The sequence below is a fragment of the Chinchilla lanigera genome, unplaced genomic scaffold (genome assembly GCF_000276665.1).
Source record: "Chinchilla lanigera isolate Chin_1 unplaced genomic scaffold, ChiLan1.0 scaffold00160, whole genome shotgun sequence".
Taxonomy (NCBI): domain Eukaryota; kingdom Metazoa; phylum Chordata; class Mammalia; order Rodentia; family Chinchillidae; genus Chinchilla; species Chinchilla lanigera.
In genome coordinates, this window is record NW_004955561.1 from 1,635,139 (window position 1) to 1,651,403 (window position 16,265).

General features: G+C 45.7%; 1 protein-coding gene across 1 annotated transcript in view; it reads left to right on the top strand.

The window, feature by feature from the left end:
* Irak2 (interleukin-1 receptor-associated kinase 2) overlaps positions 1 to 15,130 on the top strand; it is a 64,427-nt gene extending 49,297 nt beyond the window's left edge. Inside the window, exons 8-13 of the mRNA XM_005413066.2 lie at positions 1,239 to 1,348; positions 4,032 to 4,227; positions 6,596 to 6,658; positions 12,465 to 12,647; positions 13,977 to 14,205; positions 14,784 to 15,130. Of these exons, the coding sequence (XP_005413123.1) occupies positions 1,239 to 1,348; positions 4,032 to 4,227; positions 6,596 to 6,658; positions 12,465 to 12,647; positions 13,977 to 14,205; positions 14,784 to 14,896 (894 nt within the window). The 3' untranslated portion in view covers positions 14,897 to 15,130. The remainder of the gene's footprint in view (positions 1 to 1,238; positions 1,349 to 4,031; positions 4,228 to 6,595; positions 6,659 to 12,464; positions 12,648 to 13,976; positions 14,206 to 14,783) is intronic.
* The last annotated feature ends 1,135 nt before the right edge of the window (positions 15,131 to 16,265 follow it).

Sequence of the window (16,265 nt, forward strand, 5' to 3'; positions counted from 1 at the left end):
AGAAAAACCAAAAAAAAAAAAAAAAAAAAAATTATAATTTTAACCAGGAGTGGTAGTACATGCCCATTATCTCAGCATTCGGAAGGCTGAGGCAGGAGGATCACCACGAGTTTGAGGCCAGCCTGGGCTACATAGTGAGCTTAAAGCCCGAACTGAGTAACACCCTGACTGAAAAAAAAAAAGAAATTATAACTTTAAAACAGAATCTCCTGCTTATCAACTCCTCAGATGAAAGAAAGAGCGTTTCTCCACAACACAGCTGTCACTTCCCTTGGCCGAGGTCAGGTGTCACTTTCATTTACCATATACCAGAAACTGCTGCTTTGCAGAGTCCTTCCCAGCAAGGCGCCTCAAGGAGGTCTTTACCCACGTCATTTCCTTCAGGCCTTGCCGCCATCAAAGAAGCATCTTCCTGTTTTCCAGAAGTGGAGTTTCTGGTACAGAGAGGCCAAGCAACTTATGCTAGGAAATACAGCCACAGCATCAGAGCAGGGCTTCCCTGGGCTGTGGTGGCCTCCAGCCTCAGCCCGCTGTCAGAGTCCAGGCCAGCTGTTAAAGGGCGTGGATCCTCGGGCCTCAGGTGAAAGCAGGTGCTGATCTAGCCCAGAGACTCAGTGTCGGTGGAACAGCCGTAGCCCAGTGCTGGTGCGAGGCTTCAGCCTTCCCTGTCATCCCCTCTGCCTCTGATATGGCCCCCAGGATACAGGAAACCCACGCGCACTGTGTGCAGCCCTGAGCCCGAGCCCTCCCAGCCAGCCCCTGCTGGAGGGGAGGTCCGGAGCTGCCGTCATAGCAGTCATATAAAAGCTGTTGGATTTTGAGCACCTGTTACGTGGGAGGCAGCATGAGAGGCTCCCGTGTGGCCCCTTGAGTCATTACGGTGATCGTGAAACACGAGGGCGAACATGTCCTCTGTTTTCTCTTTTTCTTGGGAATGAGGATCAGTACCAAACCTATGGGGTTACAAATTCTCAGTGGGCATTTTGCCACTGAACTATGCTTCTGCCCAACATTTCCATTTTATACCCAAGGAGACAGGACGAGTTAGGAGTCTTTTCTAAAGTCACACAGCTAGCATGACTGCACTAGGCCTCACAGGTAGGCCACTGTTGTGAAATGCACGGTCCCTCGTCAGCAAGCTATGCTGTGGAAGACAGGACAGGGAGGCATAGGAGATGGGAGCAAGGATGCAGCTTTTGGTGCCGTGTGACCCTTGCTCCCCGTCTTCTTTCTCCTAGGATGACTCAGACCTCCTGCCCTGGCCCCGGCTTGTCAGCATCTGCTCAGGGCTGCTCGGTGCGGTTGAGCATCTGCACGGCCTGGACATCATCCACGGCAATGTTAAGAGGTGGGAGGGTGACCTGGTCTCCAGGGCCTGGCTGTAGGGCTGAGCCCTGCTTCCTCTGGGGCGCCCCTGTCTTCTTCCCTGTGTCCTCGTGCCTGCCCGTGTCTGTGTTTGTTTTGGGCTATGCCCTGGGAGCCCTTAGCACACTGCTCTCTTCCTACGTTGGGCTTGTGGAGCTGTTCTTCTGCAGCAGGCCCTCCACACCCCACCACTTTTCACTCTCCACTTGCTCAGCCACCAGCTTGGACCCCGTCCTTAAGCCATGTCTGGACCTTGGAGCTCTCTGCTTCAGCTCCTCTCAGTGGTCCTGCCCAATGTATCTATTGATCACAGCAGCTTGTTGGGAAGGTTTCCTGTCCCCTAGTGTCTCAGCAGCATCTGTCCAAGAGTAAGAGATTCCCCACCTGGGGCCTGGCATCATGGGAGAGATTCCAGAATATTCTAGAAAATTCTGCCCGAAATAGCCCTGACCCATGGGACTCACAGTTCCTCAGAGTCCTCTCAGTTTGGCATGTGAAACATGGAAGCCTTTCCCTTTTCTGCTACCCTGATTTTTTTTTTTTTTACACTATTTAAAATATTTTTATTGGTACATGTTTGTCATGTATAATGTTCACATTTATGATAAGGAATTTGTACCTGTACATAATATATCTTTTTTTTATTTTAAAGAATAAAAGAAGGACAACATAGCAAGAGGGGGATTCACCGAATTACAAAGTGGTAGGACATTATCAATGGTTGTTATTTTACCTATTGGCATCTTCAAGATAGTTTCTCAGGAAAACAAATAAACAAATAATAGTGAGTTACAGACAAAAATGGCAGGAAATTATCAATGGTTGTTGGACTATATCTTGGTTTCTCCAAAGTGGTCTCTAGGGAAAACAAATTGAGCTATACATGAGTGATCAATCAAATAATCATTGACTGTTCTCAATGGTTGTTGTTGAAAACAGATAATAACAAACATACATCCATTTACAAAATAGCATAGGAACAATACAAACATTACAGAGTTATGGACAGATTGGTAGGAAATCATCAATGGCTGCTGCAATACATGTTGGTATCCTCAAAGTGTTTCTCAGGAAAACAAAGATGTGCAAGAAGATCCAGCAAGTAGTTACAGCCCAAGGATTGTGAAAAAGCGGATTACCTCCTCGTCAGTGACTCCCCTCACTGAGGTGTGACGGCTGGAAGGAAGGTCAGGGCTGAAAAGAAGGACCGAGAGACCAGGGCCGGTGTCCAGCAGCGGGCCGTCCACTTTTTTCTCTATAGTCATGATTTCCCAGGGTCCTCCTTGGAGACAACGGTGCTCCATAAAGGCGGTTCTACAGAATCTGAATATTGGGCACCCATTTAATCCCTGAAGTCTCGGTGCAGACCTCTCCGGAGCGTCACTGGCTCCTCCAGGGCAGCCTGTACAGTTAGGGGAAGAATGGCCTCCAGGGGGTCTCCCCGGGTATTGCGCAAGGTCCTCCTGGTCTCCAGCTCCCGAATGGCTCCCGCATCCCCAGTCAGCTGGACCTCTGAGTCATCAGGTGTCAGTACTCTCGTGCTCCCTGAGTCCTTGTTCATCGGCTGTTCCTCCACTGACTCCGGACCTTTCTGGCTCTCAAGGACAGGGCCAAGAGCGACCCACCGGGTGGCATGTTTTCCCAGAGGTTTCTCCATGTCGGGATGGTTCACGCACATCTCCAGGCGGGCCTATTTTGTGTCGGTGCTTCTCTGTGGCATGGCAGTTCTCCGCTACCCTGATTTCTAACAGTTGTACTAGCAAGAAAGAAAATGAAAGGGTGAGAGGCTTCAGAGACCTGCCACTGTGACTCATGTACTGACCTCTGGTTTTTTTTTTTCTTCTTTGTGGTTCTGGGGACGGAGCCCTGGGCCTTGTGCGTGGTAGGCAGGTGCTCTACCGCTGAGCCACATCCCCATACCGATTCTTGTGTCTTGTTTCACGCTCTCCCCACACACATCCATAGCTCTAAGTAGCATAGGTACCCAGTTACCAGTTCATCTTTTGTTTTCCTCCCTTTTCAAACATGGTAAGTGTTGCTCTATATGGTAAATTATCATATTTTTTTCCTGAGTTTTTAGTCTTTTCTTGATGGGAATTGCCCATAACTTTACTTAATCACTCTTATGAGTGATTATTGGAATTGGTGTCTGCTATTTAAAATACTGTTTGGGGTTAGTTCCACACATGGAACTTGGTTTACCCTGCTCTTTGGAATATTTTCTCTGAGGTAACTCCCACTGACTAGATCACTGGATCAGAGGATATTTTTATTGCTCCTTAAAATTTTTAAAAATTGCTTTTCTTATTCCCCCTGACTGGGAAAGTTAGTCACAAAGGATGCTGATATGTAGACTTCTACCTGCCGGTCAGAGCTAGAGGTTGACAGCTTTGGCACAGGCTGTGAGTTTGACAGGCTGAGCTGATGAGGGTGGGCCCTGCAGGGATCAGGGAGCTGCACCTCTTGGGCAGTAGAGCCCCTTATTTGCTGGAGGACTGGACTCCAGTGCCCTGCTTCCTGTGGCAGCGCTGGCTCAGAACTCCATGTTAAGGGTCTCCAGTAGCCCCCCTGCAGGGGCTCTGACACACTCAGCACTATTATTTTCCATGGTCTCCATGGCACATCTTCTCTAACTCAGAGTGAGGGTTTTTTGCTTCTTGTCACAGCTCCAATGTTTTGCTGGATGAAGAATTTACCCCTAAGCTGGCTCATCCGGTGGCTCAGTTGTATCCTGTCCACAAAAGATCAGAATACACGGTGATGAAGACCCACCTTTTCCAGGCCTCAGCAGCATATGTGCCAGAAGATTTCATCAGGGTTGGGCAGCTGACCAAGCGTGTGGACATCTTCAGCAGTGGGATAGTAAGGATTTCCTTTACTGCTCAGACTTGGGCCTGTGCCCCTTTGCTGACCCCTAGCTCCTTTGTAAGCACAGCATACGGTTTTTGTGCTAGTGCCAGGCCTGATCGGGTCCACCTAGTGTGTATGCGTGTGTGTGGTACTTGTGATGGAGGCCTGGGCCTTGTTCATGCTCAGCAAGGGCTCTGCACTGAGCCATACTTTTACCATTTTTTTTCTTTTTTTGGCAGTACTGGGATTGAATGAACCCAGGGTCTTCACACTGAGCTACATCTCCTGTCTTTCTTAGTTTTTGTCTTGGGACAGGGTCTCACTAAGTAGCTAAGATGCCCAGGCTGGACTCAAACGTGTAGTACTCCCGCTTCAGCCTCCCAGAGTGCTGGGATTATAGACATGACCACCACACTTGGCTTATTTTTTGAGATGGGGTCTGACTGTGTTGCCTGGATTGGTCTCAAACTGGTGGACCCAGGTGACCCTGCTGCCTCAGGTTCCCACATAGCTGGGACCTCAGTTATGTACCACCATGCCTGGCATCCATGGAGTATTTTTGTGGTCTCTGAGCTAAGAGTAACATATAGGATATGTGCTAGAGACTGTATGTAATCCAAAGGCTACAATAATTACTGAGGTTTATTATAAGAAGGTGTCAACCCTCAAAGTAAAGATATTTATGACTGTCCAGATTTTAGTAGGCTGTGGTAATATTTCCTGACTTCTCTGATTCCAGTCTAGGCATCCATCCTGTGGCCTGTCTGCTTGTCTTTGTTCATGTCCCTTTCTCATTACTGGGACAGAATTTTTACCTGACAACTACAGCTTAAAGGAAGAGTTGATCTTGGCTCACAGTGTTGGGAGTTCAGCCTTAGCCGAACAGCAGAGCAGCAGAGCAGCCCCCTCTCCCCCCATGAGAGCCATTCACCCACAGTGGCCAGGAAGCTGGGAAAGCAAGCCGGTTGCCATGGGCTCTGTTATGGTTGATACACTGTGTCAACTTGAGGAGTCTAGAGGCTTAACTAAACAGTTCTACATCCTGGGATGAAAAGGACATGCCCTTAGCTCTAGGATGTTCATTGTATCGACTTGGGAAGTTTAAAAGTTCAACTAAGTGATTCAGCAGGGGGCCAGGGTCTTTACTTTGTAAACATTTCAGCTTGTGGGAGAGGAGGGCATGGAGATGGTGTGGGCATGGGCGGACAGCCAATGTACAATATAAGGAAGGAAAAAAGTCTTACCCCCTCTTTGCTCTTGCTGCTTTCGCTGTCTTGTGCCACCTTGAAGTATTGCCTCTGTGCCATGCCACCCTGCCTTGGAGGCAGCTGATTAAGGACTGAAACCTCCACAGAGTGTGAGCTAAATAAACCTTTCCTTTCTTAATTTGGGGCATTGGGTATTTTGTCTCAGCAACAAGAGAAAAGTAACCAAGGCAGGCTCTAAACCCTAAGAGCTCAATCACCTGTCTAGCAGTTGCCCCAACATCTGTTGACCCATTTGTCCAGCAGCCAACTGTCCATTCAGTGGCTGTGTGCCAGCTTGTGTCCTCCTGCTGTTCCTACAGCCCTTTCTTTATGACCATTTGCCAGGCAGCTGGACTGTCAGAGTAACTAAAACACAGTCATGGCCAGGAGCTCGTGATCTGAGTGGAGCAGTCGCCAAAATCTCTATAGCACACATCCCAGTTCTGTGAGATTGCTGTAGGATGGATGTGCTGAATGGTCTTTGTGGTGAAAAATACTAGGTTAAGCAGAGTTCAGTAGGTTTCTTTACAAGATTAGTTAGAGCCCCCTCCCTTCCCCTTCTCTTCCCTTTTTTTTCTTTCCTTTCGAACGGTTGAGCTTGAATTAGCGGTCGTTTTGCCTCAGCCTTCTATGGTGCTGAATTACAGGCATTGACCACCTGTCCCAGCTCAGTAGCGCTTATAATGCATCAGTAAACCTTTAACATGGTGGTTGTGGGTTCACCACAGAGTCGTGCAGTTTCCCAGGTTCACTGGCGGTGGAGCTTTGTTTTCTCAAAGCATTGTTCTGCATCAGCGGGAGAAACGCTGGCTGAAATGAAAGTGTGGCTTTAGTGAGCGGTACACAGCTGAACCCAGCCGGACCTCTCCAGTCTTAAACTCTGCACTTCCCCTCTTTGATCACAGCCTCCTGTCCATTCAGGTCAGCCTCTAGAGGCCTTGTCTAGGCCAGCTTCCTCCCTCAGCCGGGCCTCTGTGTGTCCGTTCTGCTCCTGCCATTCCAGCCTGGTGGTCTCCTTAGCTCCCCGGGGAAGCTGCTGGATGTGTGGACAGCCTCCCCTTGTGGCCAGAGCTTCCTGCTGCCTTGGTGCCTGAGCATCTGGCTGTGCTGAGCCTGTGTTCTGTTCTCTGCAGGTGCTAGCGGAGGTCCTCACCGGCATGCCTGCGATGGACAGTGACCGGAGCCCCGTGTACCTGGTAAGGAGCAGTCTTCAGCGGCTGGCTGGTGGATCTGGCCTCTGTGCCAAGTGGGTAGGGTGGTTGTACCTGCTTAGGTACACCTCAGTTCAGGGTTTGATTTCCATTTTTGCAGAGTAACTTTAAACCCAAGGCCCCACCAGCTTTTTCATGCTAATGGAGTGTAGGATGCCTAGGAAAAACCCATTCCTTCTCTACCCACCAGCCAGTTAGATAGATTTATCTTCAACTTGTTGAAAATTTATTTCAGCCCTCTTAAACAGGTTTCTATAATGAAAACTATACTTTCCCCCTTATAAGTCAAATAGCTCTCTCTCTCTCTTTCTCTCTCTCTCTCTCTCTCACACACACACACACAATGTCATTTCAGAAATACCACACTACAGTTTGACTGTCCTGTGTATCAGCCACCTTACATACAGTATCTTTCTGGATCATCACAGAATCCTGATAATAGAGTTATGGTATTGGTCTGCAGATGAAGAAAGTGGGCTTGGAAAGTGTGCTCCACCACACCTGGCTATTTCGGTTGTCTCTTAAGCCTATTCTGTTCCTTCTGGATCCCTCCTCCCTTTTCTTTCTGTATGTCATTTTATCTTTGCATAAAGTGGGTCATCTATGCTATGTAGATCGTCTCACAGTCTGGTTTTGCTGATGATGTCCTTGTGGTATTGTGTGTGCGTTTCTGTTCTTCATATTTCCTGTGCTTGAGACTTGCTTTGGGTTCATGGTCAGTGTTTTTCTCTGGAACGCTCCTGGGCTGTGGGTGCTTCCCATTGCGACACAGCCCAGGCGTTTGGCCAGGCCTCTTGCCCAAGGGGCAGTTGGTAGCAGCTCTGTGGAGAGGCTGACTTTCTGTTGTGAAATCGCAGCATCTCTCGGAGATTCGTCCTCAGCTCTCTTGCAGCTTGTGGATAAGATCTGTCTTTCCACCAGGAGAGCATGAGGTGGCGAGCTGTCCTAGTGCTCCTGTCAGCCAGTTGCTGTAAGCACTGTATGATTCCACCCAGATAGTGGTGACCTCTGTATCTGTAGATCAGTCAGATGCTTCAGTCAACTGTTATTTAGTGATTTGTGTACTTTTCTTTTTTTGTTTTGTTGTTGGGGTTTTATTTATTTATTTATCATTTATTTGGTTTTTTGAGATAGGGTCTCCTTATGCAGTCCAGGCTGTCCTTGAACTCATCATATAGCCTGAGCTGGCCTCAATCTCACAGTGATCCTCCTGCCTCAGCCTCCCATGTGCTGGGATTACAGGCGTGTGCCACAGTGCTCAACTAACACCATTTTAATGCTTTAAAAGATAAACACTTACAGGCACCCAGACCCAAGGGAATCACACAGGAGGGTCAGAAGAGTGTTTCCTGCCCCTAGAGGTTGTTAGTCTCCAGGTACAAATCCCTGATGGTGTTGGGTGTAAAGTTGGATCCTTGAACCTGGATGGGGAAACAGACAGAGTAGGGCTTGTTTAATTTTGTTTTGTTTTTGGTGGGTTGGTTGTCTTTTGTTTCTGTTTTTTGGGACAGACACAATCTTGCTATGTAGCAGGACTTGAACTCACTGTTATCCTGCCTCAGCCTCTGAGGGGTTCTGGGATTACAGGTGTGTACCAGGATGCCCAGCTCTGCGTGTTTGTCTTTGTGAGATGTAGTCTCACTGCGGTGCCCTGGCTGACCATGAACTCCTGGGCTCAAGTGATCTTTCTGCCTCAGCTTCCCAAGGATCTGGGACCATAGGTATTCATCACTACATCCAGCTATTTCATTTGTTTTTGAAGCAAACATTGCAACTCATGGCAGATAATCTTTCAGAACTATTTTTTCTGAATTGTAAATGTATTTGTATGAAAGCTTGTATAGAGTGGTAAAAATTAATTTCACATTTAATGAATTGCTTCTATTTAAAAGTAATAAAGACAGGCATGGTGGCACACGCCTGTAATCCCAGCACTTGGGAGGTTGAGACGGGAGGATGGTTGCAAGTTTGAGACCAGCCTGGGCTACAAAGTGAGCTCAAGGCCAGCCTGAACTGCAGAGCAAGAGCCTGTCTCAAAAAGACAAGAAAAAACAAAGAAAATTAAAAAAAAAATAAAAGTAATAAAATTGCCAGGGATATAGCTCGCAGCACAAGTGCCTGTCTGGCATGCGCAAGATCTTGAGTTCAATTCCTGGTACAAAATACACACATACATAAATATTACACAAAAAGAAAATATGAAACTTAACCAAAACCAGTAAATTGGCTTATATGTTTGTGCAAATGTGCCCAAGGTACTTGCTGCAAACCAGGCACTGGAATTGGACACTGAAGGATACTGGTGGGCGAGAGAAGGTTTCTGTCCTCATGGAGCCTTCATCCCAGTGGGGAAAAAGAAATGATACTCGGAAAAATAAAAATGTGTCGTTCAGGGAGCAGCATGTGCCCAGAGTGAACTAGAAGTAAGGTTAGGGGGAGTGAAGGCCAAGCCCAGAGTGCGTCTCGTGGACAGGGTCACAGCTGAGCAGTGACCCAGATGACCTGCGGGAGGGGGCGTGGGAACCTCACAGGAAGTGCATCCTAGGCTGAGGCCACCACCAGGGCAGAGGCCTGGGCAAGATGGCCTTATGGGCTTCTGGGGAAAAAGGAAGACCACATGGCTGAGTGTAGTGATCAGAGGGAGACAGGGAGGAGATGGGACAGAGAAAGTCAGCAGGTACCAGATGTCACATAAATCCTGGCTTTCTGTGAAGGCCACAGTTAACAGATAGCAAATACAGAACACAGAAACTCTTGACATTAAAAGTAAACATAACCAGGAGTGGTGGCACATGCCTGTAATCCCAGCACTCAGGAGGCTGAGGCAGGAGGATTGTTGCAAGTTCAAGGCCAGTGTGGGTTACAAAGTGAGCTCAGCCTGAACTGCATAGTGAGACCCTGTCTCAAAAAGACCGAAAAAAAAAAAAAAAAAAGTAAACATACAGGGACCAAGGGTCCTAGCATGCATGATGCCCTGTCACCTCAAAACACAAAACAAAACAACGAAACAAAACACCACCAGATGTGGTGGCACATGCAAGCCCAGCTTGAGCAACTTAGCAAGATCTTGTGTCAGAGTAAAAAATAAAAAAAACAAAGGGCTGGGATGTAGCTTGGTGCAGAGGCCCTGGGCTCAATCCCCAGTACCACTAAAAAGAAAGAATAACTAAAATCATTCTTGGAAATAACTACTGTTATTTTTGGCAACCCGAACTCTGGTTCTTATTTTATGTATGAATATATACATATAGCTCATATTATTTATATAAACTATCATTTATATTTTATATTCATAGCATGGAGTTTCATCAGGCTTTTGCATTTTACATACATGATATAGACTGTCTATAGCATGTAGTATGTAATATATAAAGTATATTGAAATACATATGTATGTTAATGAGATTAATACATGTAACAAATTGTTTTATAATATATAATTAAAAGATAGATATATATGGTATTATTTAAAGTATATTATATATGACAAATACATTGTATAAAAATGTATGTACAAATGTTACATTATTAACACAAATTATACTTGTGGAGACAAATAGAAAACAAATTATGTTAATATGATATAATTAATGCAGTGTAGCTCTGTTAATAGTGTACATAATTACATATTAATTTTCTTATATTAAGCAATGTGTTTCATATAATGTATTTAGAACATAGAATATATAAACATATACCATATTATGCATGAAATATGTATTACATAAGGTATGTTTTGTGCCAAATATATATTTGTATAGAAATATAATTATTATTTATATCATATCTTCTGTTGCATAGTTTTTAGAATTCAGCTTCTTACATAGTACAAAATATTATATGGTATACATTTTACATATTTATAATTATATAATTATACATTTATAAAGAGTAATAAATGTGTAGATATATATTTTTGGAGGTACTAGAGAGTAAACCCAGAGGATCATTACATATGCTATCTACCATGAGCTACAATTCCAGTCCTTTTTAAAATTTTATTTTGAATGCTGAGTGTGGTGCTACAGGTGCAACCCTATAATCCCAACAGTTGGGAGGCTGAGGCAGGAGGATCACTTCAAGTTCAAGGCCAGGATGGGCTACATAGTGAGACACTGTCTCAAAAAACAAAATTCAGAAAAACCCCAACTCCCACCCCGCAAAAAGACCCATAAAATTTTGAAACAAGGTTTTATTGAGTTGCAGAGGCTGGTCATGAATTTATGGTCATATCTCAGCCTCCTGAGTAGTTGGGATTACAGGCATATATGCACCTGTGCCCAGCTGTAATTATATATTTAAAATTAGTTTTTGTGGTGCTGGGGATTGAACCCAGCCAGGGCTTCTCATGTGCTCTGCAAGCACTTTACCACTGAACTACACCCCAAGTCCTGAATCCTACATTTCAAAGTGTTTGTTTTGTATTATAAGAGATTATCCATTTGTATGTAATTTTTATGTCATTCTTCAATTTCAACTCAAGATCTTATGTGAAATATTCCAAATAAAGTTTCTTTTTTTTTTTTTTTTTTTTTTGGTTTTTCTTTTTCTTTTTTCTTTTTTTTTCCTGGTACCGGAAAGGCGACCAGGTAGGCGCTGTGCCGCTCAGCTAAATCCCCAGCCCCTCCAAATAAGAAAGTTTCAATCCTCATCTTTTCTTCTTCGTCCTGGTTAATTTGTGAGTAATGTTATTTGTAACTGTCTTTGCATTTAGCAGCTGTGTTGAACCAGTCGTGTAAATTAGTCTTCAGATATTTCTTAAGGGTGGGCTTGCAGTGTAGTCCAGTGACGGGGCATGTTCAGAGCCCTGAGTTCCAGCCCCAGACCTAGAAAAGAAAAGAAAAAAAAAAAGCAACTCTGGAGAGCCTGAAACCTGCTCTTATTCATTTTGATGCTTATAGTCCCTGCCCCGAAGAGCCCCAGCTTTCCCGTTTGCATTGATTTTCCTCTTGGAGAAGCTGCTTGTGATCAGCAGCATGCATGACTCCTCCTTCTGCAGGGCGGGCACAGTCAGAATGAGCTTGAGAACTTGCTGTTTCTTTTTTTTTTTTTTTTTGTTTCTTCGTTTTTTTCCAGTACCGGGAATCAACTAATGACCTCGTGCTTGCCAGGCAAGCGCTGTGCCGCTGAGCTAAATCCCCAGCCCCGAACTTGCTGTTTCTTTTTGCCTCCCTTTGCCTTTTTCATGTGTGCCATGGCACTAGCAAAGGCAGAAAGGGCCCCTATTAATTGCTAATCAGATTAAATTATTAATGTAAGTAAAATGCTCAGTACGTAGTACATGATCGTTACTACCAGTACTGTTTATCACCAGTAATCGACTGTATGTTTCTTCTGTGTGAGGTATACTTTGTGCTTTAGTTACAGTACTCTGCTAATGTTTCGGTCTGTCCTAGGAGAGATGTTTTTGTGATTGCCATTTTACTTGTGAAGAAATAGAGGCCTGTGGCTGTGTTATAAGTGTACTGTGGACTGCATATAGGTAGTTGAGTGATGTTCTACTTCCTGATGTTGTATTTGTTTCTGGGACTCTTGCATTTATGCTTTATTTTTTTTATTTTATTTTATTTTTTTGGTTTTTCTCTGGTACCGGGAACCGAACTCACGACCTTGCACTTGCCAGGCAGGCGCTTTGCCGCTGAGCTAAATCCCCAGCCCCTGCATTTATGCTTTAAATGTGTGTATTTTGAGAAACTACTGGGCTCCGGGGTAGGCCTGGAGGTGGGGGGCGGCACATGGTGGTTGCTCTACCCTGCAGCTCACTGGAGGCCTTTCCCCTCTTCTCCCACAGAAAGATTTACTCCTCAGTGCAATTCCAAGCTCCAGGAAGACGGGGGTGCAGAAGGTGACAGTAAAAGAGATCTGCCAGAAACACTTGGAGAAGAGAGCTGGGTCGCTGCCTGAGGACTGTGCTGAGGCCTTGGCCACAGCTGTCTGCCTCTGCCTGCGGAGGCGCAACACTAGCTTGCAGGAGGTGAGCCTCACTGATCGGGCCTCACTTGCTGGGGACTGTCTGGGTCTGCCTCACTGGGCACAGGTTTGCAGAGACAGGATTTCACACACCAAGACTGGATTTGGTCGCAAGTAGCTTACCCCACAGAGCTTCTATGAGCAGAAAGGGGCAGTGGTGCTTAACGGGGAACCCGAGGGCAGGTGTGTTCTGGGATTGAGGGTATGCAGGACCAGAGCCTCTGATGCTTACAGGATTCTGCTTGCTTTATGAATATGCTTCATCCCTCCTCTTTGTAGGTCCCCTTTCTTTTTTCTTCTATCCTCTTAGCAAGAATGGCATAAGGTAGGATGTCCAGGCCTCTAAAAACTCATTGTTGGACTAGAGATGTAGTTTAGTAGTACAGCATTTATCTAGCATTTGTGAGGCCCTGGGTTCCATCCCAGCTCCACAAAACTAAGATAAATCCAATTAAGATCTGAAAATTATGAAAATGAAAAATCTACCGTGCACTGTGTGTAAAATATGTAAATTTATACACTGAACTTTTAGAAGGCACCAAGGAAATGTGATACTGTTATTAGAGCACTTGGGGAGGCTGAGGCAGGATTGCAGTTTCAAGCTCAGGCTTGGCGATTTGGGCACTTAGCAAAACCCATGTTAAAAAATAAGAAGGGGCTGGGGATGTAGCTCAGTGTGAAGGTCCTGCGTTCAATCTCTTATACTGTAGAAAAAGTTAAAAAGTCTGTATATATGCCTTTTGTGTATGTGTTAAATGGAAACATTTATTCCTTGCATGCCTTTGATTTTTCTAATCTTGCTAACCAGAAGGGCCCTCAAGGGCAACATCTGTATTACTAGTGCATTTATTGTTGGAAGTGTTAGAAATTCAAACTCTCAAAAAGAACACAGACATACAGGAAGGGATAATATGAACGAACGAAGTGGCTCATTTAACCAGACAGCAGAGGACTAACCTTGCTCTGCTTTCAGAGCAGTTAGACCCAGTCTCAACATCGAAGATGCTGTTATTTGTGTCTGTCTCTCCATCGCTTGTCTCTCCTTTGCTCTTTGTTGAGGCTTCATTTTCCCTTCCTCTGAACTGATATCCCGTGTTTGATGGGAGCCTGTGCCACTGGAAAGCAGTCTTTACTGCTGTAAATCAAAAATCCCAAGGAAGGATTCTGATTGGCCATCTCGGTCATGTGCCCCAGCCAGACCAATCACTGTGGTATGAAGAATGGGGTTCTTTGAATGGCCCATCTCAGCCGCCGTACTCTGGCAAGACGGAGGCGGGGCGGAAGGTGGGTGTGGCTTTGGGTTGCTCACGTCGCTCTCTGTCTCCTACCCGAGGCGCGGGGCTCGGTGGCTGCCGTGGAGGAGCGGCTTCGAGGGCGGGGTGCGCTGCTGCAGTGGAGCGGGCTCTCTACAGGAACCGGTTCCGCCGCCAACACACCCGAGGAGACCGATGACGTGGACAACGCTGGCCTCCAGGCACTGGTCTCCGGTGGGGCGGCGCCCAGTGTGGGCCCGGAGGCCGAGGCAGGAGGGCTGCAAGCGAACTCCTGTGGGCCGCAGGGCGGTAAGCGCAGCCTCCGTTAATCTTTCCTTCCTTGCCAATTCCTTTAAGGATTCATCCAAGCACAAGAAAACCCATAGGCTTCCTTGACCCACCCCCCCATTTCCACTTTTCCGTTACCCTCTCCCATCCCTTGCCACCTGTCTCACTGCCGTCTCTGCATCGCCCCAGTCTGAACTGCTGTCCTTTTGCCGGAACCACTTCTCCTCCCGCCCCCTCCGTTTCTTCGTCCCTATCCCATTTAAAAAAGAACTATCTCCTTGTTTCCTATTGTCTTTTACTTTGCTCTCAAAATTATTTATACTTTGGTTTTCTCATATAAGAGAAACCATGAGATATTTAAGCTTGTGTTTGTGATTTATTTCACTTAACATCTCAAGTCTCAAGTTGCATCCATTTACCTGCAAATGACTAAGTTTGTCTTCTTTATGGCAAAATAATATTCCATTTTCTTTATCCATTAATCTGTTCATAGACAATAGGCTGCTTTCAAGATTTAGCTATTCCAAGTCTGACTTTCTAAAAGCTACAATACTAGTCAATTTTGTTCAAGTTGTGTTTTACTTTCTGTTCAACTTCAGGTCCAGAGACTTCATGGAAAATTGAGATAAATGAGGCTAAAAGGAAACTGATGGAGAACATCGTGCTCTACAAAGAGGAGAAACTGGACAGCATTGAGCTTTTTGGACCCTGATGACTGGAAGAAGCTGAGGACTCTTGTCCTCCAGTGGAAAGACAAGTGTCTAATCCAGGAAAAGGGCTGAGGCAGAAACCAGCATCTGGCAAGGAACACACAGCAAGCATTAGCTTTCCCAGTACCCTCTCACCTGTGAGTTAGGGAGAAGGGACCTCAGCTTTCTTTTCTGTTTCTTTTTTTTTGTGATACTGGGAAGTGAACCTAGGTTTTTTTTTTTTTTTTTTTTTTTTTTTTTTTGAGACAGAGTCTTGCTATGCAGTTCAGGCTGGCCATGAGCTCACGTTGTAGCCCAGGCTAATCTCAAAGTCAAAATGATCCTCCTGCCTCAGCCTCCTGAGTGTTGGGATTACAGACGTGTGCCACCACGCCCAGCTAAAGTGGTATTCTTTTTTTTTTTTTTTGGGCATCAGAAATAGGAGGAGCAGGACCTTGCACTTGCCAAGCAGGTGCTGTGCCACTGAGCTGTATCCCCAGTCCTGAACCTAGGTTCTTGCACTAGGAAAGTGCTCTGGCACTGAGATGCACCCCTAGCCCTTTATATTTTTTTTATCTTGAAGTAGTCTCCATAAGTTGCCCTGGCTGGCCATGAACTTGTGATCTTCCTATCTTAGCCTCCTGAGTAGCTGAGATTACAGGCCTGTGCCACTGTACCTGCCATAACCTCATTTGTTGTTGTTTTTAGTTCTGTGGATTGAACCCAAGTCCTTCACACTGAGCTATACCCCATCCCTTTTTATTTTGAGACAAGGTCTCAGTAAGTTGCTAAATTGCCTAGGCTGGGCTTGAACTTGGGGTCTTCCTCCCTTAGCACTTAGGGATTATAGGGATGCACTAGTATACCTGGCAGAACCTCAGGTTTTACAGACACAATATTCCAAGAAGTGTTCTTCCTGTCTGGCCTTTGTAGGTCAAAGCCAGGTATCACAGGAGACAGTAGCTAAAAGCCTGACACACAGCCCAGGATGTGGATGATTTGGGGTTCTGTGGAGCCCTTGATGGTAACCACCTCAGTAGAAGCTGTTACCTCAGCAGCTCTCATCCCTTGAAAGCTGATGAGCAATTCTACGATGCTGAGGATCTTTTCCAGAATTATACCCTGTGAGTCATATTTGTCAACAACCACCTACAAACTTCCATTACACAAAGATTTTCAGCTTGTGTCCCCATGCAGTTCGGATTCATCTCTCAAAATCTCCAGTCTTATGAATGCCACACACCTGCAGAGGATTCCATAGGCTTCTTACATCCCCTGTTGGTAATCTTGCCATCCATGGGTATTTATTAACCACCTGCTCAGTACCTTTATCCTCCCATCCCATTAACTATTTGAGAATATGTGTTATTTATGGTGACATGAAGAATCAGG